Source organism: Zonotrichia leucophrys, chromosome 19 (genome assembly GCF_028769735.1).
Source record: "Zonotrichia leucophrys gambelii isolate GWCS_2022_RI chromosome 19, RI_Zleu_2.0, whole genome shotgun sequence".
Lineage (NCBI taxonomy): Eukaryota > Metazoa > Chordata > Aves > Passeriformes > Passerellidae > Zonotrichia > Zonotrichia leucophrys.
In genome coordinates, this window is record NC_088188.1 from 5,003,087 (window position 1) to 5,030,230 (window position 27,144).

The 27,144-nt window shown below is 42.9% G+C and overlaps 1 protein-coding gene across 9 annotated transcripts in view; it reads left to right on the forward strand.

The window, feature by feature from the left end:
* CUX1 (cut like homeobox 1) overlaps positions 1–27,144 on the forward strand; it is a 271,868-nt gene that overhangs the window by 167,213 nt on the left and 77,511 nt on the right. For all 9 annotated transcript variants that reach the window (XM_064729553.1, XM_064729544.1, XM_064729547.1 and 6 more), the window contains 4 exons: positions 3,463–3,511; positions 15,009–15,113; positions 17,524–17,712; positions 23,177–23,235. In XM_064729553.1, the coding sequence (XP_064585623.1) occupies positions 3,463–3,511; positions 15,009–15,113; positions 17,524–17,712; positions 23,177–23,235 (402 nt within the window). The remainder of the gene's footprint in view (positions 1–3,462; positions 3,512–15,008; positions 15,114–17,523; positions 17,713–23,176; positions 23,236–27,144) is intronic.

A 27,144-nucleotide genomic window follows, 5' to 3' on the forward strand; every position in this document is an offset into this window, starting at 1 on the left:
TGGAAGGTTCCTGCCCATGGCAGGGGTGGAACAAAGTGATTTTCCAAGTTCCCTTCAAGATTCCCATCAGATTTTCAGTGCAAGCCTGCAGGACAAGCCCAGAGCTGGGTGATGCTTTGCCTGCCAAGTTGTTCCATTGAAATAAAGAGGAATATTGAAATAGGAAGGGCTGAAAATGAGCAAATGTAGCAGAGGGTGAACACATCAGAAATGACCTGTGTGGGACTCACTCAGTGAGCCAGGCAGAGCTGCCTCATCCTGACAGGTCTGAATTTGACACAGTCCTTTGTAAACAATAAATCAATGCAGGTTGTTTCTGTGAGTGCATAAAAGGTGTGAGAACTGTAATTTATTTTATAATAAATACTTGTGCTAAGCAAACAGTGAATGCAGCTATTAGAGACTTTCTCAAATAAGTGATTTTAGGCTGCCGAGTGCCAGCTACTGATGTGGTAGTCAAGCTTTTAAAATGAAAAGCCTGAATTCCTTTTGAAGATTCTCCTGAATGCTGTTGACACTTGTGTTAGGAAAGAATACAGAGTAATTTAATTCATTACTTTACTTAAAGATAGCATTTATGGTTGCAGCATTACCCTCCATCCGTGTGCAGACTCTAGGCTGGAGGTGTTTACTTGAATTTTTTTGGAGATGTTGCATCCTTTTATTAGGTGTGCTGGAAAGCTTGGGAGGAAAAAAATGTAGGAGGGAAAGGGGAGTTGAGGATCAGTCAGCTGGTGTGTCTGGATACAAGGACAAAGGGACAATTTTGCCTTTGGCTACAGTTTGACACTTTACTGGATTCAGTCAGAATTATCTGCGCACGCTGAAGGGCACAAATGTCATTTTTATGGCATTCTATATCCTCAGTTGCTTTTTTTTTGGTAATTGGCTGTGCATCCCAGTGCTGTAATAGAGCTCTTAAATCCTGACCCCGGCCAAAATGGGACACAAATACCGGTATTAATATTTCTCTCCATTTCAAATGCAGCGTTGAGTCTTTTTACCTTATTTTTCCATCACCATCTTGTGTTTCCCTGGCAGCCACCCACCCTTCCTCTGGCTCAGGGTGCTTTTGAGTTTGGTGCTCTTTTGAGCCCCTCTCCCCTTGGCCCACTGGCCTTGGATATCCCTCTGTTCCTGCCTTGCTCCTCTGTCTTCTCCAGTCTCCCAACTTTTGGCTCCCCTTACCTTGCCCCTTTCAAGGTGCCTGAAAGTCCTTGGTTTGTGCAGACACCCTCACACTTTCCCCCCTTCCCACTCATCTTTTCTCCATCAGAGACATCTTCCTTTCTGCCAGAAAAAAAGAGTTTGCCTGGCTGAGCTCAAACCCCACCTTTGCAATCTCCCTCTCTCAATCTCTGGAGTTTTTGCTTCCAAATCTTTCACTCCTCGCAGGTGCTGTGTTGTTCCAGACCTTTGGCTGATACCTGCCCCTCTATTTGGGTGGAAATGCAGGGATTTGAGTGTTCTCCCCAGCCTCCAGAGAAGGAGAGGAAGCTGCATTGGCTTCTGCATGGGGTGGGACATTCCCAGCTCTGCTCTCTGACAGAACCCAGACATCATTTACTGGCTCCATATAACCTGAGGCATCCACACATAAATTGAGCCTGAATGCAGAAGCTTGTATAAAGAGGATCCTTAAACTATCCTGGCTGAAAATATTTGTGAAATGCTGGGAAGCATCTTTTTGGTGTGTTGGGATGCTCTCTTCCTTTTTCTCTCTGTTACAGATACACAGTGGGGTCACTTGCATGGGCTTTGGGGCATCTTTTTCACATGAAATATTGTCATTTCTATAAGTGGGTTAATAAGTTTTTTTGGGCCTGGAGTCTAAAACAAAAGATGTTTCACAACTGCAGAGGCTGAAGAGATGGAAAGTGTTATTGCAGGCTGATGTTAATGTGCCTGGGTCAGTCTCGTGGCTTCTCCCCTGAATCATTTTTTTGCCCAGGCAGTGGCTGTTCAGTTCAGTAAGTAATGACCATTATTTATTATTAATTCAAAACATGGTGTGCAGGATTTCTGCCCAGTGTGAGAGCACATTAGCTTCTCCTGCACAAGAAAACACATGTTAATCTGTTTTCCATTATTGTCCAAAAGATCTTTTCAGAAGGCAGTTCATGTTGCCCCAACAACATTAAAGGCTGTAATTAAAAATAATTTTCCATTAATTTATATACATGCACATTTACTTATTATGATCTTTTGCTGCATTTCCCTAAGTGTACACCCAAAAGCCTCAAATGCTGTTGAGGAATAAGTCAATATTCCCTGTAATGATCCAGTGTGGAGTGTGCCAGAACCCTGATGTACTTCAATTAACCATCTTTCCTAACAAACACCTGCACAGGGAAATGGATCTTCTGTGAGAATCAGCAGAAAAACAAACCCTAACTTTTCTGCATGGGCAGAGGAAGGGAATTCCAGTATTTCACAGCTTTTACTGATAATGATCTGCTACAGATTAAAAACAAAAACCAGACATTATGGTGTTGGCAGATTGCAAAAGGACTTGCTGGTAAAGCTGCTGTTCAGAGGAGATGAGGACAGTGTTTATTGCTTCCATATGGTTCAGGCATACAAGACAGGCAAAATGTCTGGGGAGAATAATCTGTCTTATTATATTGATACAGAACATTCTTCAGGGCTGTCAGCCCTTTCTCCTGGTACCTTTCCCAGGTGAGCCTGAGTGGGAAATATTTGCCCATGATTGAGCATGAAGATAAGAAAAGATTGCTTAAGGATTGGCTCCATTTGTGTGAGTGAAGTATTAGAAAATGCTGATTTTTAAAGGGGCAGGTCTGGGAGCTGCTCCCTAACACAGGGATCTGAAGGATCTCTTTTTTTCCTCGAATATTTTTATAGTTTTCAACCCTTTGACTTTCCAGTTCAGCTTTGCAAAGTGCATTAAGGGTCTAAATTTAGAGTTTGATAAATTCATGTCAAAAAACCCCTCCTTTTCACGTAATTTAAAATTGAATTTCTTGGTCTCTTTGACCTCTTGATATTCTTTTTTTTTTTTTTTTTTAGCCAAATTAAGAACCAGACTTCTGGGCACACTGAAACAGAAGAGTAGCTGGTTGCTTTTGTACATGTGGGGTGTTGACTGAAGAACTTTGTAGTCTTTGACTACTCCATAATTATCACTTGGGAAGCACCTTTACATGTAGGAAGATGACACTGCCTGGAATTTTGGGGAGTAAAACCTTCAAAGATCCAATCAATATGCTCAAATACCAATTTTCCTATTGCATTGAAAAGGGGGGACAGGCAAAGGAATTAGAGATTTGCAGAGTGATCCAGAAAACTGCAGAGGGTCTCCCCAGTCAGGAGATGAGCTCAGTGCTTCTGTGTCCTTTTACAAATCAATATTGACAGTAAATATTGGTGTTTGTGTGCTTGAGCTTGTGCAGCAGCCATTCTCTGTGTGATAACAAAACTTCTGCTCTCTTTTCTTCCCAGGGCTGATGAAATCGAGATGATCATGACAGACCTTGAAAGAGCAAATCAGGTAGGATTTGAAATGAATCCGCCATAAAATTCTAAGTGTGACTTTGATTATTCTTTTTTAATTCTCTTTTGGATTTCACGACAGTTCTTTTATGTGCATTTTGCAGTCATAACTGTGTGGAGTAAGAAAATATGCAAATTTTGAGCAAAATACAGCTCTTCAGGGATGCTCTGAAAGGATTGTGTGCACAGTAGAGCAGTGCTTGCCATATATTTACCTTCTAATAATTTAAGTTTCCCACTGTAGTTATTCTTGGCTTTATGTTTCTAAATCCATCATGTTGGCCCCTGCTCAGACATGCTGGTGAATGATTTGCCCAAATTAAAGAGCCTCTGCCCTGTGGCTGTGGCAGGGCTGCAGGTTTGGGGACTTCTCCAGACTTTTTTCCCCTTCCTTTTATACTGTGTTTTATTGGCATATTAATTTTTAGCAAGGGTTGGATCAGGCTGTTCTTTCTGTGCAGGACCACATAGAAATTACTGTTTGTTCCTGCAGATATTAATTTGGGCTGTGAAATGTCTCCCTGGTCACACACTCCTGGCATGAGTGGCAGAAACACTGAGTTTTAACAAACCAAATCCCACCAGCCATGCAGAGAACCCTTCTGAGTGAGTGAGGTGGAGGAGGAGATGTGTATGGATTCCATGATAATGGAAATTCCACAAACCCCTGGCTGCTGGTTTCACTGAGGGAAAACCTCAGCCAGGGTTTGCTTATCAGTGATCTTCATTAATCCCTCTGCCAGGTTCCACCAGAGATTGCAGTCTCCAGTCTCCCAGGCTATGGATTTATAATCCAGCTGGAGTTTGCCTTAGAGCAGCTCCCTTCCAGGGGGAGCAGTGGCAGCTCCTTCCCCTGCCTGGGTCCTGCTGTCAGCAGTGCTTGTGTGAGCCAGGCCAGGTCACTGATCCTGTTGAAAATGTACCCCCTGCTCCAGCTGCTGCTTTGTTTTGGCTTTTCCCTTTTGCCAGATCAGCTTTCAGCCCCCACACTCCCCTGCTGCAGCTGTCAAGGCTGTTGGCTTTTATATTAGTTCTTGGAAAACTGGAAAAATACAAATCACAGAATCATTTCCACTGGAAAAGCCCTCCAAGATCTCCCAGTCCAAACATCACCAAGGCCACCACTAACCCATGTCCCCAAGTGCCACATCCACAGGGATTGAAATCCCTCCAGGGATGGGGACTCCACCACTGCCCTGGGTGAAGAGAAGAGATTTTCAGTGGAAAGATTTTTCATGATATCCAACCTTGGAGCATCCTGAGGCTGTTTCCTCATGTTCTATCACTTTAACCTGGGAGCAGAGCCCAACCCTCACCTGAAGTCTCCTTCCAGGGAGTTTTAGGAAGAGATAAGATCCCCCTGAGCCTCTTTCTCCCCAAGCTGAGCTCCCCCAGCTCCCTCAGCCACTCCTGGTGCCCCAGACCCTTCCCCAGCTCCATTCCCTTCCCTGGACACACTCCAGCATCCTAATGTTTTAATGAAGCCAAAATGATATTTGTGAGTTGTTGAGTTGATTATTTAGTCAGTAAAAGCAAGCTGCTGTTTGTACAGTGGGTTTTTAGTTCTGTCAAAGAACTTTTGTAGACAGCATTAAATATTTATGAAAGTGCTAGTAATTATTTGGAAATATGTAGACTTTTTAGAAATTATGTAGGTGTTAAAAATGTTTTGGTAGAATTATTTTGTGATTTTTGCAAAGGCAGTACACTTTGCAATGATTTACCCAGTAGTTGATTTTTTTCCCTTAGTCTAAAGGGGGCTGTAGTTAAAGAGCAGTATTTCTAAATTCCTTATTGTCTCCAAAAATGGATTATACCTATTTATCTAGAAGTGCTATTTTTCTATCTAACTGATACAAAGCTGCAACGTAGGTTGGTTTTTTTACTTCATTGTGGTGCTTTTCTTGTAATTAGGTAAAATTTACAACTGCTTGTGTGCATAACCCTTAGTTTGGTTATTATTCTGCAAAATCTGCCTGTACATAAAACCAGCATGCTGTTCAGCTGAGCTGTTGGAGGGCCAGAGATGGGGATTCTGTCTCACTTTCCCTCATCTTCCTCTCCTCCTCCCCCCCTTCTGGCTGCTGAGGGCCCATCCCCTCCCAAGCAGCAGCTCTGGCACCTGAGGGTCCCTTCACTGGGGGTTCACTGAGCTCAGCAGGTGCAGGAAAGCCTGGATTTGGGATGAAGGGTTTGTTCTCTGGGGGTTTAGCAGCTTGAGGCAGCTCAAAAAAACATGGGAGAAGCCACAGCACCCAAATCACAGAATCATGGAATGGTTTGGGTTGGAAGGGACCTTAAAGCCCATGCAGGGCCACCCCTGCCATGGCAGGGACACCTCCCACTGTCCCAGGCTGCTCCAAGCCCTGCCCAGCCTGGCCTTAGGGGCAGCCACGGCTGCTCTGGGCACCTGTGCCAGGGCTCAGCACCCTCCCAGCCAAAAATTCCCAATATCCCACCCAGCCCTGCCCTCTGGCACTGGGAGCCATTCCCTGTGTGCTGTCCCTCCATCCTTGTCCCCAGTCCCTCTCCAGCTCTCCTGGAGCCCCTTCAGGCCCTGCCAGGGCCCTGAGGTTTCCTGGAGCTTCTTTCCAGAAGAGCATCTCCCAGCCCAGCTCCAGCCCTGGAGCAGCTCCATGTCTTTGCTGTGCTGTCCTTGTGTCCCCAAGAGGGACCCAAAGGGACCCTGTGGCCTTGGAGGAGCTGCAGAAGGGAAGGGCAGGATCCTGGAGAGGAGCAGGAGCTGCTGCAGGCTCAGCTCATTTGCTGCCCATAGAGTCCCTGCCTTGTGTGATGCTTTACCTTTATAAAGCACTGTGATGGATTCTATCTCATCTTTGTAGCAGCAATTCCTGTGTTTTACCTCTTCACAGTTGAAAAAAAAAAAAAATTACTGGGAGAAATTAAATCTATTGCACAGGCCAGAAAGTGAGTTTGCATCAGGCTGAAGTGTTACAATTGCAGAAACAAGTACTTAACCTAATTATGTATTTAATAGTTAAATTAACATTTCCTTTTACCATTTCAGTAAGTGCTCATTCCCCATTATTAAGGCTACCTTTAAAGAGTAGTGCTCAGCACGACTCCTGCTCTGCTCAGGGACTGCCTTGCTGCTGTGGATGTGATGTTTTGCTGCTCTGGAATTAGCACTGACCCAGATGACTGGGATTCAGAGCACAGATTTCCACTAAAAATAATGGGAAAAAGAAATTTATGTAGATTTTCATATATCTGACACTTCTTGAAAATGCCTTTCTCTTTTTAAATCCAGAGCTGGCACTTCAGAACTTCCTCTGCTGTTCCTCTCTGGCTCCTGGGAGGTGGGGAATGCATTTCCCTCTCCAGGGAATAGGGTGTGCCCCCTGACTTTGGTCCAGGTGTCCATAAAAATGATCAAATCCACAGGGACAGAGCTGATGTTGTGGCTCCCAGCCCTGTGTCCTGTGGGGTGAAGCAGGGACCATTCTTATCTTCATCTTCATCACCTCTCTTCTCCCAATGTTTTTTCTCATTTGGATCCTCAAGTTTTTTCATGCAGGAGCTTTCTGGGCTACTTTGCTTAATACCAACCCCAGAACAAATTACTGGCTCATCAGAATAATTGCCTTTAAATGCCAGTGAGCTTTGCAATTTTCTGCTCAGAGAGAGGGAGGTGTAGTGACCACAAAGCTCCCTCCCTCTCCATTGTGCCATTAACACAAGGTGTAAACTGAATTTTCCCACAAAACATCACAGTGAGAGAAACGAATCCCTCACTGGGTGCTGCAGATGAGGGGAGGTGACAGCTCCTTTTTTCTCAGCTGCTCATCCAGGTGCTCAGTGCCATTAATCCACAATCTTGAGTGGGGTTTTGTGGCAGGGCTGGCAGAGATCAGAGGCCACCAAGCTGCACCCCCTGTGAGGGTGATGTGGGTGTAACCCTTCCCTTGGAAAGTCCTGAGAGGGTTTTTATATAAAAAAGACAAGAATGGTGCATTGAATGTCTGGTCCAGCTGCAGCTGCCTGGAGGGAGGAGCTGTTGGCTCCTGCCATGGGGCTTTAGGAAGGGTGTGGGATCAGAAGCCAGAACCCCCTTTGGATTCATGGTGAAAGGTGCAATTCCATCATGTCCAGGCTCAGGAGAGCCATGGTGCAGAATCCCTGTCCCTCCCTGTCCCTCCCTGTCCATCCCCTGCTCATCCCCAGGCCTGTAGCACCCTGTGGCTCAGTTCCTACTGAGGGCACAATAAATCAAATACAATAGGAAGGGCTCCTTTTCACTTTATTAACCCAGCAGCTCAATGACAAAACTTGATAACATAACCCAGAGTTCCCCCTGCATTTCCATGAAGATTTAATAATGCTGTAGTTTGGTGAAGGGACTCGTTTTATTAAGATTTCATTTTGCACAATAAATCACTGCATATTTTCTGATATGCTACGAAGTATAAGAATAAATAATTAAAACTAAACTACCCGTACTTGTCAAAATAAATGATTTATCATAGTTTGGGATACAGCATCTTTGAATTTTTTATTGTTTGATTCCCAGAATATTCTAATTTCCAATCAGGGAAGTTAATGAAGCTCCAGTATACATTTCTGCATTCACAGCAGTTACGGTTGTGTGATTGTTTATTTTAGACAAATATTTATGGTTAGCACTTTCCTGTACCTTTTCAAGTTTACACCTTTCCAGTGTTTATGGCAGCAAAGTCAGGAATCTTTTTGGACTACAGATTTATTCAAATGAATTATTGTTCTGTTTCTGTACTTCATCCAGGAACCTGGAATCATCCAGTTGTGCCTGAGAAAAACAGAGGGGTTTGTTGGGAAGAATAATTCCTAGGCTGTGAAAGCAGAAATATTTAAATATATTTGAATATTTAAATATATTTAATATAAATATATTTAATTTTTTTAAATTACAGCTGGGCTCATTTTAAGGTTTTAATACTGAGTCTGAATTTGTGGCTTCAAGTCATTGATGTGTCCAGATCTCTTTTCTGCCTTTACACATTGATCACATAGTTTAAAAAATAAAATCTAATGGGCTTTGTAATTTGAGCTTCCTGCAAAGAAGGTGCTTTTTCACTTTTAAAACAAAAAGAGAAGAACTTTGTTTAGGGTTGTTGCTCCTGGGTTATTGCATTTTTTTAATCTGAAAGAGGAGGAAATTGATTTGAAAAGCAGACTCAAGTATAGGTATCCTTAGATTCTGAGAGTGGTAAGAGAAAGAAATCATGAGACTTTTTGTGTGTGTGTGTGGATTATGTTGTATAAGCTATAGAAGAAGAATTAATTTATTTTTTTCTTCTGTTATCCCTTTGGAAAAGCCAGATGTTTCCATTGGTTTTCTTTCCATCTTCACAGTGCTGATAGTGCTCCCAGATTTCTAGTTCTTATTTTTTCTGGGGAAAGAAAGTCAAATATAGAAACTTCTAATACCAATAAATCAAGAAAAGTGTGCTTTCTAAAATATAGCAGCTTTTATTAAAGAATCTAGACTGAATCAATATCATTTATTCCACAGAAATGTAGTGTTGGGTTTTAAAGTCTGTAGAGGAAGAGTTAGTGAATTTAAGCAATTTTTGGAGCCAAACTGCCACTAAAATACATAAAACAGTGTCTGCTATAAAAGTAGAAAGAAAACCTCACCAGGGTGTTTTAGCAGAAATGCTGCTCTCAAGATTATTTTTTATTTCCTTGTGTGTGGCACCTTCCTGTCTCCAACAAATCACATTGGAAAATGGTTCGAAAAGATATTCCTGCTAAGTGAGATTGCCATAAAATATGTATGGTTTTGAGCAGCAGATGGAATAAATTCCCCTTTTCACTCAGCAGCACAAGTGCAGCACAATACAGGTGGTGCTGGTGCTCAGGGGGAGGGTTTGCTGGGACCACCACAGCCCTGATGAGGCATCCCTGGGTTTGCAGGGGTGGGAAGGAATCATGAAGGGAATTTTCTCAGAATCTCTGCTGGTCAGAGTGACTCTGAGATAGGTACAAATCTCTTTTCCCAGCCCAGCAGTCAAAGAAGGAGTCAGGATTCTTCTGTTCTCATTCTCAAGGTTGTTTATTGTTTCTTATCTATAAAATTCTTTCTCTGACCCACTGAGGTCTCTCTGGCAGGTTGGGTTGAGGCACACTGGTGTTAGCTTTTATACTAAAAACTACATGTACAATATTTACCATAACTTCCCAATACCTATCACCTGTGTTAGACAGTGAGCTTCTACCTTAAACCAATCTAAAAATGCCAACATCACCCAGAACATGGAGGCTGGGAAGAAGAAAGGAGGAGGACAGGGTACGCCCAAATTCCTCCATCTTGGGACCTTGAGCCCCCATTCTAAAACCCCAAAAATCTATTTTTCACCCTGTGACAAACTATTATTCTATTAAACTCTCTTGACTTGTAATTCTTCATATAAAGGTGGTAATTTTCTCCATGGGTCAAAAATCAAAGGCACAGACCCTGCCACAGGTTTTGCTTTCATTTTTGACTCCCTTGGCAGTGGCCTGGGGGCTTTCTTTGTGTGCCATCCCCTTGGGAATTGCCCCATCCCTGGAATTCCTCCATCCTTGGAAGTGCCCCCATGTCTGGAAGTGCCCCAGTCCAGGCTGGACAGGGCTTGGAGCACCCTGGGGTAGTGAAGGTGTCCCTGCCCTGGCAGGGGTGGAATGAGATGAATTTTAAGGTCCCTCCCAGCCCAAATCCATGGATCCAGTTATGGCAGATGAAGGCATTCACTTAATCCTGGGATTTCACTGTCTGTAAAATGGGAATAAAAATGTTTCCTTTGCAAAGGGCATTTGAAATCCTTGCACGGAGAAGTTCTGTATAAAGGCAAAATATGGTTAATATTATTTTCATGCAAACATGGGCTTCCTGCAAATGCCTGGCTATCAGTTGGGAATACATTTATCTGGCAGCCTTTCAGCACACAGAGGAAAGTGCAATAGCCTGAAGACAAGAATGAAGACAGCCCAGCCTCTTCTGGTTGGTGGAGTTTTTTCTTTTTTTTGTGTATTTCTCCATTGTTGGAAAAAATAGGTGCCAGAGCCCTGAAAAATCTTTCATGTCCCTGATGTTCTGCTAACCTTGCTGCTGTTCTGTGCAAGTTAGGGCCATCTCAAGGTTTTAAAGCAAATTTTTATATCTGAAAAGTTAGGAAATTAAAACACATTGAAGCAGTGTGTTTTAATTGATGTTGTACTCCAAGAAACACAGCTTTTGCAGCAGCTTGCAAGTCTGAATGTCAGCTCCAAGCGTGGTGATTGCTGCCATAACCAGGCTCATTAACTGCAGCAGAATTACTTGTGATAATACCCCCTCCTCGCCCATAGGAAGATTTTCCCACATACAGCACTGAATTTAGCATGGAATAAGGAGATAGAGTTGGGCTGGTGGAACTTTAAGGGAAAGGTTATACATTTTTTTTCACATTAGTATCTCATTTTGCTGTTCACACCACTGGTCTTTGATCAAATTAACATTTTACTGTAAGTAGAAGAGCACTCAGTTCATGCTATTCATTATCTTGTCAGGAAACAAGGAGAATAATTTAAACTGGATATATTGTGTAAGGCTTTTTTTTTTTCTATTTTTAATTGGAAAGCACACGGCAGCGTTACAATCATGACCTCCTGGCTCCACTGTGAGCAGTACAATATTTACCTGCTCTATGAAGGAAAATGGAACTATTTTGAAATATTTTGTTACCAGGGAGGTAGTTCTGTACTAGAAAACAGTGGTGGAGGAATTAGGAGGAATTGGACAACTGAACTATGCTGAAAAATAGGATTTTGGGCAGTGTTAGATTTGCATGAGCTTCATCAAGGCAGCCTGGGACAGTGGAAGGTGTCCCTGCCATGACAGGGGTGGAATGGGATGGGCTTTAACTCCCTTCCAAACCCTTTCTGTAATTCTATGAATCTCTGTATTTCTCAGCTGAAGTGGGACAGTTCCACACAAACAGAAGGTTTTGTGAATTTTTCAGAGGCTCCAAGTTGTGCAAGATTCCTCAGATTTAGCCATTTTCCATACTGGGCGCCCGTCTCTGGCTGCTCTCTTTTTTCTCACTTCAGGAAAAATTGTTCAACCATTTTTAAGAACAAGATTAGGAAAAAAGAAATCCATTTTCTCTCAGATGTTACAAATTTTTCTTGCTGTTTTGGTGAGGAGCCTGCTGTGCCCAGATTTAATAGAAGGGGTTTGATGAGGGATGGTTCCCTTTTTTCTCAGGGTTGTATCTTCTGTTGCTTCAAGTAGAAAAAAAAAAAAAAATAATAATTAAAAAACAGCCTCAAGTTTGGCCAGCCTATAAGAGTCTGGAAAAAAGAGTTCACAGAAACTCAGCAGAATCTGGATTGAATTTGTCCAGGCTTTGCTGCTGTCCCAGGCACACTGCAGTCACTGCTCTGGCTGGGTGAGCGCACACCAGGCAGGTTCTGTTTTTTCTGGGTGTGATGTGAGATCTTGTGGGGGCACAAGGAGGGGAGACACTCCCCAGGCTGCCCCTGCCATGAGTGGAGACATCAGCATGGGTGCAGGACAGGGAGAGAGGCTCGTGGTGAGCAAGGAATGGGGGCAGACACCGGGACAGGGACACTTGGAGGACCTTTTGTGAGAAGAAGCAACGAGGAGAAGAGGAAAGAGGAAATCGTGGGGGTAAGACTCATTCTGGAAGTTTGTGGATGTTCTTTAGGTTTGCCTGCCTGGAGCTAGAGGCTCCCTGGAGCACAGAGGGGACAGAGATGGGGCTCCTAAATGAATTAGGAAGGGTGACAAGCAGAGAGGGGTGGCAGTGGAAGAGGCAAACCCAGAGGGTCTGGCAGGGGAGCAGCACCTCAGCCACTGGGCAGGGGCAGCTCCTGCCGGGCTGGGAGCCTCCAGCCAGGGCTGCTGTGCAGGGAAATGTGCCAGGAACCCACCCAGCTCCAGCCAGGGCTTTGCCAGTGCAGTCCGTAATGTCCTGGAGCACTGTGGTGGTGCAGCAGAGCTCCCATGAGGAAAGGGTTAATGCCATTGGAAAAGGGGAGTGGGATTAGCTCAGAGCAAATGAAGATCACACAGGGAACAAGAGGACAAAGAGGAGATCGCTCACCAAGCCATGTTCCTCTCAATGCTGATGGAGCAGGGCACCTCATTGGGAAAATCTCATTGGAAAAGCCCCAGCAGGTCCTGTGTGGTGCCATCCGAGCACCAGCCTCAGGCTTGGCTTTTCCAAACTTGTAAGTGCTCAAATTTGAAACTAGCATTCTTTTAACAGGGTTTTGTGTGTCATTTATAATTTATATTGCAATAGCACCCAAAAGTGCTTTCCAGACACTGAGCACATCTGTAATTCTGCCTCTAAAAAGCTTCCATTCTGTGAGAGGGGGGGAAAAAAGAAGGGAATTGACCAGTATTTCCCAAATAGAATTGCCCAGAGTTTGTGCTGATGTATTTTTAACAATGCCTGGTATGAAATCTTGTCTGGTATTATTCTGAGGATCACAACAGGTGTTGGGAATTGGCTGGGGAGGCTGTGCAGAAAGGGCAGCTGACAGCTCACTGTATATGCAGATGTAGCACCTATTAGCAATATCCTCTGTGGTTTGCTTGCATGCAAGCTGAATAGATTCTCCAAACAATGCTGCACTGAATGGAAGCCATCAGCAGAATTGCTCAAGGCTGCAAAACCCATTACTTATCCAGCAGTAGATGGAAGAGCAAGTGCCACAGTGTAGTAACTTGTCCTGCTTTGCTGGAGTTGTTCTGCAGTTATTAGATCAATATATGTAGCTGCACATCTAATAAAGTACCAGAAAATAATTTATCTCAATGTGTATTGTTAGCTCAGTATTTATCCTAATATTATCAGCCACATAAACCACATAAATCCCTCTTTTTGTGCCTTTTTTTGCTGCTGTTTCCACGTTTTCTAAGCACACAATAGGCTGTGTCCCCTGCTCTGATTATTGGAGCCATGTCACTGTACTTTTTACAATCACATTTTAATTACAGCTGTAGAACCTATGCAAAATCATTTAATACAATGTTGTGAGCAAATAGCACAGATGATGCATTTAGGATTTGATTGCTGTTAGTTTACTCATTGATTAAACATGCAGAGAATGCTTTGACTGGGGAGGAAGTCAGAGACCACACACACACAGGGCTGTAGGGCTTAAATTCATTGTAGGATTCATATTTTCTATAGATTTTATATTTGCTATAGATTTTATATTCATTATATGTTTTTTATTACTATAGGTTGTATATTTGCTATAGCTTCTATATTCACTATAATTTTATATTCACTACAGGTTTTATATTTACTGTATGCTCTATATTCACTATTTTAGATTTATATTTAGATTTTAGACCTAGGTTTTCCAAAGGATTAGCCAGGAGTCTCTGGAAGTTTGGGTGGCTCAAAAATGGCGGTGGGAATTTATCATTCCATGAAGGAAGGGATCCATCAGCTGGTCAAGAAAAGTTGTGACCTTCTCTGGTGGCAGCTGATGGTTTTGGTAGAATTGGTGAGAGGTCTTGGAAGTGGAGGGAGAAAATTATTTTGGCTGTTTTCTGAAAGCACAGCATGATCTGCGTGGTGTAGCCCAGGCAAAAAGCAGTGATTACTCAAGGAGGAAAGCAGTGTGGTTTTATAACAATAAAATACATTTTTTAAAAAGAGAGAAGACAGCCTTGCCAGGAGGAGTGTATATTGTAAAAGAAGCAGGTTTTGTTCCATTTCTAACAGAAGCTTACAGACAGTTATGAAAAGGACTTTGCTGCTATTTATTGCCTGAAGTTACTGATCCATCTGTCTCTGCCCAAACTCTCATACAGACAATTTTTCCTCATCATTCTTTCTCCTTTCTATCACTATTCAATATTTAGATGGGAATTTTGACCAGTGGCCAAGTCAGAGGCTTATCAACTATTGCATAAATCCTCAGCAGCTGATAACTGAGCTGTGCAAAATTGTCACTTTAGGGTTAAATATTGTTGAATAAATAGACCTGCTGAAAGAAAAGAATCTAACAATTCATGTTTTAGGGAATAATTACTGCAGAAAGACAGCCCACAACATTGTATGTGTGTTTGAGAGAGTGGTCAGAATATCTTTTAATTCAGCATTTACCCGTGAGAATTATTCCCATGAGGAGCCTTGCAATAAAATCTGCTTGGTCTATGAGAATAGAAAGAAATTGAATAAAAAGACTCCATTTCCACTTGTATTTATTCAGTCTGGGAAATTCAGTGGGCCGCAGCATTAGTATCAGCAGGGGATTCCTTGCTCCTAGCGTTAAATTACTGTCATAATCGCTCAATTATTTCTTCCTTGTACTGTTTAAAATAAAAATCCATCACATTCTATGTTTTTTTCTAACATTTATTAGGTTGAGTGTTTAGGAAAATCAATTATATTCAGTCAGGCATGAATTGATGAATGTTCTTGTAATAATTGTCAGTTGTTAAACTGAATGTACTTTCTCTTTTCACCCCTTTTCATTTCCTTCAGAGGGCAGAGGTGGCTCAGAGAGAGGCAGAGACCTTAAGGGAGCAGCTCTCATCAGCTAACAAATCTCTCCAACTTGCAACACAGATCCAGAAGGCACCTGATGTGGTGAGAGAAAATATTTACTGACTCTTACAGGTTTCTGACATTCCTGCAGTACAGCTCCTTCAGTTGATGCCCACAGCTATGAAAACAGCTGTTTGAAGTCATATTTTAAGTGAAAGGGAACGGAGTTCCTCTGGGATTGTGGTGGGGTTCAGCTTCTGAGGGGTTGGTGGCTGGAGGAGAGCAGGGGAAGGACAGAGGTCACCTGGCTCTGGGGTGATCCATCACTCCCTGCCCCAGGTGGGCAGCACAGCTCTCAGAAATCATTTCACGTGGCTGGCAGCATCAGCAGAGGAGAAATGGAGGCAGCAGGAGAGCCTTGGTGGCCATCAGCACATGGGGCCCTGAGGTGGGGCTCCATCCCAAAGCTCCTGCCTCTCCTAACTCCACGTCTGTGCTGTCAGAAAAACTGGAAATAAACTTAATACCACTCCAGTTTTCACTGGCTGTATCTAAACTGAGAATTACTCCTATAAATCCCTGGAAATTGAGAAGATATCCTGCACTCCTGCTTGTTTCCTCCCCTGTGTGGTTGTGAATGAAGCCAAGGCTGCTGATGGGACCTGCAGGCACAGGGGCTGTTCCAGGGCTCCAGCTGGCCCTGGCTGAGCAGGTATCACAGATGAGCAGCCAGATTATTTTGATTTTTGTTTGCCGAAGGAGAAATAGGAGTATTTAAATGTAAATATGCAATTAAGTGAAATTTAGTCTACTTCTAAGCAGCAGATTTAAGAAACAAAAGAAATCATTGCTTTCTTTTTTCTTTGCAAGCCTTATACGTGCTTGACACTGATAGCAGAGGAACACATGGCTGCCTTTAAAAATCATTTGCAGAGAATGAGTAACAAACCATAAGTCCTCCAGATCTGTTTGGTTGTCTATTAATACAACCCAGTATTTTCTCAGAGAAGTCAAAAGATAGGCAAGTAGGCTGCAAAACAAAAAATAAAAAAGCCTGAATATCACTTGTAACTCTGAATTACCTGCCTCTTCCTATCTCGTGTCCTAGTCTTATCATTATTTTAACATTAGGTCTTTCTTGTATTTAATAGTACTTCTGCACTTCATTTATATTTAATATGACAACTACTGCAGGATGAAAATGATCATTATCTATCTTATTTCAGACTCTACGTTCTAGTCTCAATAGGCACAAGCAGCAGATGATTATACAACTTGTGATGTTTCATGCAAGCAAATTAGAGGTTTTTTCAAGTTAAAAGTATAATTCAGTGTAATAGGAGAGTGTTGTTAACTGCTGTTAGTACATGCAGCTTTCTGTGAGTGCAGCAGGGTGTAGTCACTGAGAATCAAGCTGAATGTTTAGAAGATATGGGAAAGGGAATTTTGTTGTTCCTGTATGTCCAGAAAAGAGGGTATGGAGTATATTTTAATCTGCTGCAGTGTCACCTTCAGCTGGCAGGGTGTCACTGGGGTGAATTCTCAGCTCTTTCACCACAGATCTTTGGTTTAGTGCTCACCATCTTCATCTGCCTCTTGCTGAATGGATTCTCTCCTCCTTCACTGGAGCTTCTGAGGAACAGCCATTAACCTTTGTCAGATGCATTTTGGGCTCTGTAATGGAATGTGTGCCCCTCCTTGGGCTGCATCTGCCCCCCACACAGGCACAAGGCTTCCCTCACTTTATCCATGGAGGAGGCTCAGAGCTCCCCAGTGCATCCCAGCTGTAATCTCCCAGCACAGAAGGAGACAGAGATGGTGCAGTTAGTCTCTATTATCTTTCCTGAATGGATCTGCCTCCTTCTGGACCACTCTGATTCCTTGTCCTCCCAGGAAGTCAGTTCCAGACTTGAGGACAGATTTTACAGCTGTGGGAAACTGGAAGAAGGAAGATTTAGGAAAGGGAATTTCTGAAAGTGGTGACCAAAGGGAGAATGGCCTTGTCTTAGAGCTGTCACATCTCTCTTCTTCCCCATGGAGGGATGCTTGCAATAATGTTAACATGAACAATTTTCATGCAAGGATCAAGTTCATTGGAAGTAGCAGTTTGGGGCAATTTTTGACAATTTTGCCTGAAACGTGCAGTGTGCATGCAGAGAGCCCACAGGCACATGGCTCTGCCGTTCCTGATTAAGAAATTCTGCTCCATTACTTCAGAATATTTTATCTGATTAGTATTTTGTAAGCACAGATTTTCATAGTTGTCAAAGCACTTGGGCTATTAATAATAAATAGATCTAAATAGAATCCTTTGACTTTCACTGCTGCATCTTTCCAGTGCACTTACCAAATAGGGAAATTTATTCCCTCTGTTATCCCTGCTTTCCCAGAGAGCTGTCCTGGGGTGTAGGAAATTCCATCTTCCACATTCCCAATGTCAATCAGAGGAGTGCCAGGTTGGGGAATTGCCAGTTTCCTTCCTTTCTGTGGCCTGATGGTGTTTTCCCTGCAGGAGCAGGCCATCGAGGTGCTGACCCGCTCCAGCCTGGAAGTGGAGCTGGCGGCGAAGGAGCGCGAGATCGCGCAGCTCGTCGAGGATGTGCAGAGGCTCCAGGGCAGCCTCACCAAGCTGAGGGAGAACTCCAGCAGCCAAATCTCCCAGCTGGAGCAGCAGCTGACAGCCAAGAACAGCACACTCAAAGTAAGGCTTGCTTCTGCCCAAAGAACATCTCAGAGATGATGATGTTGGGGTTTCCTGTGGTCCTGAGCCGTTGGCTCCTTCAGGGTGTAGCTGAGTTCTGGTTTCTGTGGCATTCATGGAATCACAGAATGGTTTGAGTTAGAAGGGACCTTCAAACCCATCCCATTCCACCACCTGAATATATGGGTTTTAAGGGATCACAGGTTTTTGAAGTTCTAAATGGCTCAGTCCTCACTGTTTTGAAATGTATTTTTGCACATTGGACAAAACTACCTTTAGGATACCTTTTAGTTTTCACCACCAAGCCCCAACAGACACTGAGCATGGATATGTAATGAAGCAGTTAAACTGAAAAAGCACAGAAAATCCCTCTTAGATTTTCAAACTTTTAATTCCCATTGCAGTTATACATATTGAAGATTTTGCAAGGAATTGGTTTATCTTTCAATGTGCCTGCTACCCCCTCCAGTTCTCTCCACTGGAAATGGGAAGTGTATAATTTAGATTTTAGTTTATCATTTAGGGCATAGAAACAAGTAAAATCAGGACATGGAGAAGGTTTTTATATAATAACCATTTAATTATTTAAATAATATTTATTTATTTATTATTACCAATAATTTTTCATTTCATTTTTTTTAACTGTGTATTTGCTGCACAATAATTCCCATTTATAATTAGCAGTCTGGCCCTGTACTCATTTGCAAAGGAGCAGCACTGCACTAAAACCAGAAGGAACAGCTAAGAATTCTCTGAGTGACCCTTTTACCTCTCTCTTGGGCAGTTTCACTTTCCCTGTGCTGAGCCCACACAGTTCTGATCTCTGAGTGAGCATGAGAAATGATTCCTGACGTGGGGTATGAATCAGTTTCCTGTAACTCCTGTCTCCTTCATTGTTCCACCATCTATGAGCTCCAAAGTGTAAACAAGATAAATTTATCTATTCCATTAAAGACTTGGTAGTTGTGCAGGTTTGATAGTCTGAGAGTTTTCTGAGAGCAGGAGGCTGATAGTTCCCACTCAGCTCTGACTGTGGCGTGGGCAGCTTTGCTCTATCAGAATGATTTAGCGTTCAATTGAAACTCTTACAAATTGCTCTAATTCTGACATTTTTTAGCAGTTACTGGTTTTGCTGTGGTGGAGCATAATTCACATGGAGAGAGACCTGTTAGGAATGGAAGCTGAAGTGTTGCAGTCAGTGTTTTCTGCATGCTTTAAGCTAGCTCTGCAGAATTTTTATGAAAATCCAGTGGAGCAAAGGACACTTATTATGTAACTCCATTGACAGTATCACTCCCTGCCCACCTGTCACCATGTGGGCACATTTATTGAGGGAAAAAGGAGCTGCCCTGGTTTTGAGGGACACATTCTGCTGGCTACACGCATGTTCAGGGGATTTTTTTAATTTTACTTTTTCATAAAGCCTGATAGAAAATATCTTGAATCCTTGCACTTGACAGATTTTCTTGGAATAAAGCATGTTCCTGGTGAGGTCAGTATTAGTTTAGCCATTAACTTCAAAGGGAGTAGGATCATAGAAATGACAGAGCAAGTCTTTGATTTTCATTTCAGTAATCTCCTTCCATTTTCTCATAGCCTTGCCTGGCTAATGCTCTGTATTTAGCTTTCTAGTGATAGTGGCTGATGTAGTGCCTCTATTGATAAAGTTTTAGTCATTTCAACCCTCTTTAACCTTATTTATTGCAACTATAAAAATATTTCCAAACACTTACTTTGACCCCAAAGTGCTGGGAAAGCCTGTGCCAGGCACAGGTTGTACAAAGCACCAAATCTCAGTGATAATGTGCTGATCTCCTGTTTGATTATGGAGGAATTGCTTCTGAAATAACAGAGATTTTAATGGTTGCCTCCACAGAAAACAACTCGCAGTTTCACAAATTAAAGCAATGTTCTCAACCTGTATCTTGGGGGAATTGTTTAATACTCTATGACTTAATGAAACAATACAGAAATACTTTCAAAATTATTGCTTCTTTATCTTCATCTGATCTAATAATCAAAACATGTCCTCTAGTAACAAGACTTTTCTCACTCTAATTGTATTAACCCTTTGTGGCTGGGTGCTAGAATGTCTCTGCTACCCAGTTAAAATTCAGTAATGTAGTTGATCACTCTAAACTGAACTACATTGTTAATCTAATGGTTATTGAAATGTTTTAAGCCCCTCAACACAGCCCCTGCTATTTACCTGTGCCAGTTTAGTTAATAATACAGTAGTGATTGTATTTTCTAAATAACATGAGGAGGGACCCAATCTCTGCATGCTCTGGCATGGGTTTATTCACACCACAGATGCAAGATGATTCTTTAACATGGGATATTTGCAAATGTAATATGCAGGAAAGCCACCAGTCCATTCCTTCTGCCCTCTGGCTCCTGCATTTTTGTGTGTTGGAGGTCATTGGAATATATTTTGTCTGAATTAACCAGGTTGATATTTAGTGCAAGATATTAGTTCCTCCAGATTGTCTCACAGCTTGAACCTTTGTTATCCCATGTTCTGTGCATTTTACAGGGTTCTTGGAGACAATTACCATACTAATACATTTTAAAACAGTCATTGACTGGGAAGATGCCAAGTGCCTAAATACACAGGCACTGCATCCTCAGTTGTTAGTTTATATTGTTTACTGAAGGAGATGTTTAGGTGCAGGTTTTCCATGGCAACAATCTCTGTATGAGGTACTTGGGAATGATGGATGTGTGTGTTTTTTATACAATCCAAAGTAAAATATTGCTGGTTGTCATACTGCTGTAGCAAGTACCTGAGAGTCCAAACCAGCTGTATTTTGTCAATATCTCTTATTTTTCTTTATTTTTCTACCTGTGCTTTGTATCTAAATATTCCAGGGTGTAGCACTTCCCTGCACAGAATTACATTTAATACAGATTCCATTAAAATGGGAATCTTTAGCTTTTTTGTGGTTTACTCTGTTTCTACAAAAGGCTGTTTTCTTAGCTTACCCTTGCATAAGTAACTAACATATTAATCCAGGGTATTGCTTGTTTTAAATTTCTTCTGGTCCTTTTTATACTGAGAACTGGTGTAAATTGCCAGCTATTCCTGCTGTACAAGCTCCTGTGCTCCAGACCCAAAATGTTACCAGTCACAGAGTTAAGGAAAAGGTGAATTGCAGTGGATTTGCAGAGACAGAAGGACAAAGTGACAAGACCAAGGAGAGCAGAAGGACGTCTTGGGGTTTGGCAGCTCCTCCCCTTGCCTGTGACCACTTGGAAAACTCTCAGCTCTGATGCTGAGTCTCCTCCCAGCACCAAGGGCTCTTTGGCTCACTGGTTTCATTTAGAGATCCCTCTCCAGCCTGACCTGATGCACTAAACATTCCACCTCCTTGGAGTCACTGTGTTTTGCTCAGTGTTGAGCTGCAGCTTGAAAAGCTGCTGGAGCTCCTGGCCTGTTGTAGCTGACCCTCCTCAAAATGTGAAACTTCAGGCCCTGGGACTATGTAGTACATCCCCATAATGAGATTTCAACATGTGTTGTAAATTATCAAAACCTCCAATATCTTTAGTATTTGTAGGATTTTCCTGGTGACATCAAGCAGGATTTTCCTGAAGCACTGTCTGCTATCTAAAGCAAAGTCATTGCTTCCTATAGTTCCAGACAGTAATTGGAATTTGGCAATGCAGGACACGCCAGAAAAAACTACTAAAACTTGCCCTGTATCTATTCCAGGTGGAAAAAAAATGCTTGTAGCTAAAACAGACATTTCATTTTTATTTTTAACACAACTGAATGACTGCACAGCCACTGATGACAAAAGACATGAGACCTTTCTAGGATGCCACTTGTTCCATCAGTGTCCCAGAGTGCAAATTCCACACTGAGCAGCAGCTCCTGGGATCCATTAAGAGCTGCTCCTTGAGCCTGGCTGTTCCTGCAGGAGATTCCTGTCTCAGCAGTGCTGAGGGTGCTGGGCTGTGGTGGCAGACAGCAGGAACAGGGCCTTGAGAGGGCTGTGGGTTGGTAACCTGGCTGTCCACTTTGTCACTGCTCCTTAACAGCAGTGCTGTGGCAGGGCTGACATGTCAGCAGTGTGAGAGCTGCACAGGGCTGGGTAGGAAATCCTTTAAAAAATGGCAGAATAAAGTCCCACAGAATCCCACCATGCTGCTGTTGGCATCTGAAGAAGCCTCATTTAAATTACTGAGATGACTCAGCCCATGGATTCCATGGATTTGCTGTGCTGCATCATTTTGGGGTTTGTACAGCTCTGTGATACCCACACACTGACTTTATAGGGAAGGCAGCACAGGGAGCAGGTTCCCAATTGTGTTTCCCCAGCCCTGCCTCCATGCCCCACAGCTGGGCTGCTGCATTTTAAACAGCTTTGCTAAAATTATCCAAGTTCCAGCAACCCTCCCCTGCCCTCCTCCTGCATCCAGAGCAGCCCCAGAGTGGGTGTAAGATCTTGAATTCCCTTCTCCCCTGAAGGCAGCCTCTCCTGGACATAAAGCCCTATTTTTCTTTTTCATGTCATCTATTCCTTTCCTTTTCAAAGTAGATTCTCTGTCTTTGAGGTGATACGTCCTTGTGTTATTTCTGTTTCCCGTGACCTTTGGGATTCTCTGCCAATTTTAACACCAAAAATGAACTGAAGCAGAGTTAGCCTGAATTTATCCATGGAAGTTGCAAGCCAATAAGTTCTGTTCTTTGCTTAGATCAGGTGTGCCTGCACTAAGCAAAGAAATTATTGCAATTAATGTGGCTTCTGCAAGCACCATAACTGCATCAATTATGTATCAATATGTTTTAGGCCTCCTGAAGCATTTACCCCGTAGTGATGAGCACTTTGGTGGGAGCTGGGTAAGGTCCAAGTGTGTGACATTGCGTTCTGGATGGTGGCAGGGGGTTTGGTTCAGCCTTTGGGGCCACCCTGGGTGGGGCAGAGCAGCTGGGGTGGCCTCGATGCTCCCTCTCTGCTCAGTAATGCTTGTAAAACCTCTGGTACAGCTGTTGAGGTGCTGTAGGAGCCTTCCAATCAACAACAGCTTCTTCAGTCTGCTCTTTTTATCATGGAGATAAGGTTATCAAGAACTGTCCTATTAAGAATACAGTGTGTGCCAAAGCATCCTGCTTGTTTATTCAATCTCCCTGAAAATTTCAGCTGCCCCATTTTTATTTTTTTTAATACCTTCATCCCCAATCTCTTCCCTGAGCACATGACAGTGACATTGCAAGCAGCCAAATTGGGACCCACTGAATTCTGTCATGCTTGGCACTCTGTAAACAAAGGATGAGCGAGGTATAATTGTGTTTACGTTTAATTGGTTATAGTTTGTTTTCTAATATATGTAAATTAGGTATGAGTCATTAACCCTCACTTGTGCGCTGCTGTATATATGGAATAATTTGAAGATGATTTTCAAAGCCTGCAGAAAAAAAACAATGTAAATAATTAAATCCATGTTCTCTCTTTTAAAGCAACTGGAAGAAAAACTGAAAGGACAGGCTGATTATGAAGAGGTTAAGAAAGAATTAAAGTAAGTGTTAAATGCTTACATAATTTTTTCACAAACTCTGGTTGAACAGTGCTTGTTAAATGAAGCCACAAATCTGTGTTCTTGGAACAATAAAAAATTCAGTCAAAACCACAAAGACGAGGAAATTGGGAATATTGGCAGAAATTGCATCCAGAACCAGTGGAACTGCTATATCTGAGAGTGCTCCTTTTTGTTGCAGCAGAGGATCACAATAGCAAATAAAACACATGTCCATGAAGAAAAGCCACTGAAACTATTGTCCAGAAAGGAAAAAAGTTTCAAAATCTGTGGTATTTTAGGTGGACCAGTCTTTAAAAGTCTCCAGCCAGCAGCTGAGGGTCATGTGGACCAAAAATGACATGCAGAGCCTTTGGCCATGGTACGTTTGCTCTGCTCCTGCCACCCAGTGCTCAGCATTTTCCAGTTTAATGCTGGGCTTGTTTCACTGTATATTTTTGCTAATATATTGTGGTTTTAAACTAAAGCCACAAACAGCCTCTTCCTATTTCAAGGGATTTTCTTAAGAGACTTAAAAGAGCCTCATTTTAAACTATAACAAGATAAGCTGTCAGGTTCAGAAGAGAACTTTTCTGACTGGAAATATGTTTAGTGTCAAGGTTTAAATAACTGCGAGAAACTCCCATCTCTTCTTTCATCATTCTGGCATTTCTGTGTGTGTTTTAAAAAGGCTGAAATAACCCATTCCCTGGTTTAATGAGGTATTTCAGATGAGGCTGGTAGTCATGTGCTTTTGTTTACACATCCCTGGAGAATATGGAAAGCAGATTTGGATTTGCAAGCCCCACAACTGCCCAGCCCCTGGTGCTGATTTATTCAAGCCACGCTGGCTGAGGTTCTGGTTCACCACCAGCTGCAGCACACCCTGATGCAGGGGTATAATTTTCACTGGAATTAAATGAATTGACCATTTATTTGGTCATTTTACCTGATTATTACCTGGGCTCAAAATAGCATCATCATTTAGTGATTTGGGGGTAAATACATCCACCTCCTCTCCTGAGTTAAGGGAACAGCTTCAGGTTTTAGCCAGTTTATGTCCTCATTTGTGAAGCAGTGAATGGGAATAAGGCTACAACCTTCCAGCTTCTTGCATAAGATATTACATGTAAATGTGCTGAAACAACAAATGAGTTTTGAATCCTACCTGCTTTATTGCAGAGGTTTAATACAACAGGACCAGGACTTTAAAGCCAGACTTAAGGTGCCAAGAACTCAATATATTCATTGAATATACTCATTTACTTTGTATTTATACTTTGAATACAAACCCTGTATTCCTGGTGATAATACCAATATTTTAATTTATTTTTTTTTTACAACACTGACTTACATGAGAGCAGGGCTGGTAAGGCAGATCAGAGAAATTGTGACAGGAGGCTTCACAAGGTGCTTCTGCTGAGGATGAGCCTGCAGAGAAATAAATGGGAGACTCTGCTGGAAGTGGCCCTGGTTGGGTGCCAGTAAATTAACCCTGTTTTCCCAGCTGTTCCAGCTTTTATATCCCTAATTTGTGAATTGATAGCTGGCTTGTAAAGGCCCTGGGGTCCATCCCACAGGATGAGGGTTGAGACCCTCTGAGGGAGCACTGAGGATGTTTGCAATGCTGCATCCTCCAAGCAGCTGCTTCACAGCATTCCCATGCTCCATCCAATCCAGGTGCTGTGCTGAGGGCTCAGTGTGCATCCCCTGGCAGTGACAGTCTGATCTGAACTGAGACTTGCTGTAAATGAGGCTGGAGAAGTCTGTTGCTGTAAATCTGCAGCCCTCACTCTGAATCTTGCTGCCCCTGCCTTGTGCCCTGCAACACTGACAGAAATGAGCTGCTTGTAGCATTTGCACCTAGAGAAAAGAGATCTTGTCAGTGCAGCAGGAATAGAATGAATTTTTAAGGTGTTTTGGCACTAATATATTTTCTTTAACCCTTTCTGGGGTGTTAAAGGCAAGCTGGGCTGAGGGTCTCAATATCAGCCCAACTCCTGACTGGAGGAACTTAGCTGGGCCCATGTCAAGATCTGGGATGGGAGAATTCTTCACTTTCTGCCTTGCCTTTTGTGCCCAATGGCTTCTAAACCTATTTTTGAGATCTGAGAGCTCTGTGTGTGCCTTCAGCTCCCTCTCAAGTAGCACGACAGGGCTGACCCTGCTGCCTTTGCAGTCGGGATCAGACGAACAGAAAGTCGAGCTGTCCCAATGCACACTTTGCTTTACAGTCAGATCTTTCAAGTCTTCTTAGATGTGCAGATTCAAGTCACAAGATCATTTCTTTAAAAAGCAGGTAACTGATCTTGAGCCACAGATTGAGTCAGGATCTCATGGGCAAAGATATTCGTGGAATCCAAAGAAGAAACGTTGTGATTCCTCATTTTCCTGAGGAGAATGTGTCTTTTGTGACACTTTTGGAGAGTCATTTTTGACATGTTTAACTTTTACATTCTTTTAAGAATGAACCTGCTGGAGTGAATATTCCTCTTAGGGCAATTAGAGGTGCCATCAGCTTGATATTTAGTATATTTTGTGTTTCAACTATGTAGGAAATTACCTGTGAAATTGTCAGAAAGTTAATTCAGTTAGCAAAGAATCCCCTTGAGGCAGGCAGAGGTCAGTAGGTTTCCAGCCAAGGTTTGAATACACATTTCCTGCACCAATCTTACTGGAAACTCAGGATCCTCCCTGAAGGTCCCAGCTGGCAGCAGGTGCTCAGAACCAAAATGCATCAGCCTGTGCAAGGAGGATCAAGGCTTTACAGGCAGATTTTTGGTGTGGAGAACCAAATATAACCATAACCAGGTTCATGCTTCCAACCATTGTCAGCCTGGTTCTGGGGGCAGCACTGTGTGGTCAGGGCACCTCTCACATCTGCTCCTTTGGGAGAGAGCAGCTTTTTCTGGTTTGGCCTCATCCAGGAGGAAGGAAGGTGTTTGGAATGCTGCTGGATTGCTCCCCATGGCAAACCCACGTGTGGTAAGTGGGGTCACAACTGCTCTGAGCTGAAATGGGATTTCCCATGGGATGTTTGCCACCTGATAATTTACTGTTCAAACTGGGTTTGAAATTCAGATGAGTCTCCTCATTTGGGCATCGTGAGGATGTGCATTAGGACTGGCTGTCCCTGCAGAGGCCATTCCCTGCAGAATTCATGGGAACAGAGACCTGGCTGGGGTTTTGCCTGGATGAGTCTCTGTGCATTTATCTCCCCCAGCACCTTGGAGTCCTGGGACGCAGAGCTGTGCCTAGAAACACTTTGGCTTTTGGGGTTTTGCCACCTGAGTCACACACCTGTGATGTCAAAGTGGTGTCAGGATCTCTGAGAACTTACCATTAGTCCATATCCTGTTCCCTTGACTGGCACAAATCCACTGGTAGCACAAAAGAGTTGATTTTGCATGTGGCTGAGCTGTTGTGCCCACATAGTCTTCACAACATCGCTTTATGTGCTGTGTATGGGGTGATGGCTCCACCCTACAGCCAGGCAGGAGGTGACACTGAGTGATGCCATGTAATGAAAGGGATTGCCAGAAATTTGTGGTTTCATTAATTACTATATTTTAGGGATGCTGTCAGAATTAACCCTGTGTGCAGTGAGTATGCACACAGATGCAAGATACATCAGGTCTCTTTCTCAGAATGACTTTTTTTTCCTTTGGGTTTGCTGTGACTTTGGGTGATCTTGAATGGCCCAGAGACCTGATTTCCAGAGTGTCACTTAATGCACATCTAACTCTGGATTAATGCAGGGACAGGTTCAGGCAGTTAATGAGTGCCTGGCTAACTCCTCATGGCATCCAGAACCAGTTCCTGTGTCTTAACACTGAACTTCTGCCCTTTTTTCCTCTCAGTTTCCACATTTCATGGAATCACTGAATGTTTTGGGCTGGAAGGGACCTTAAA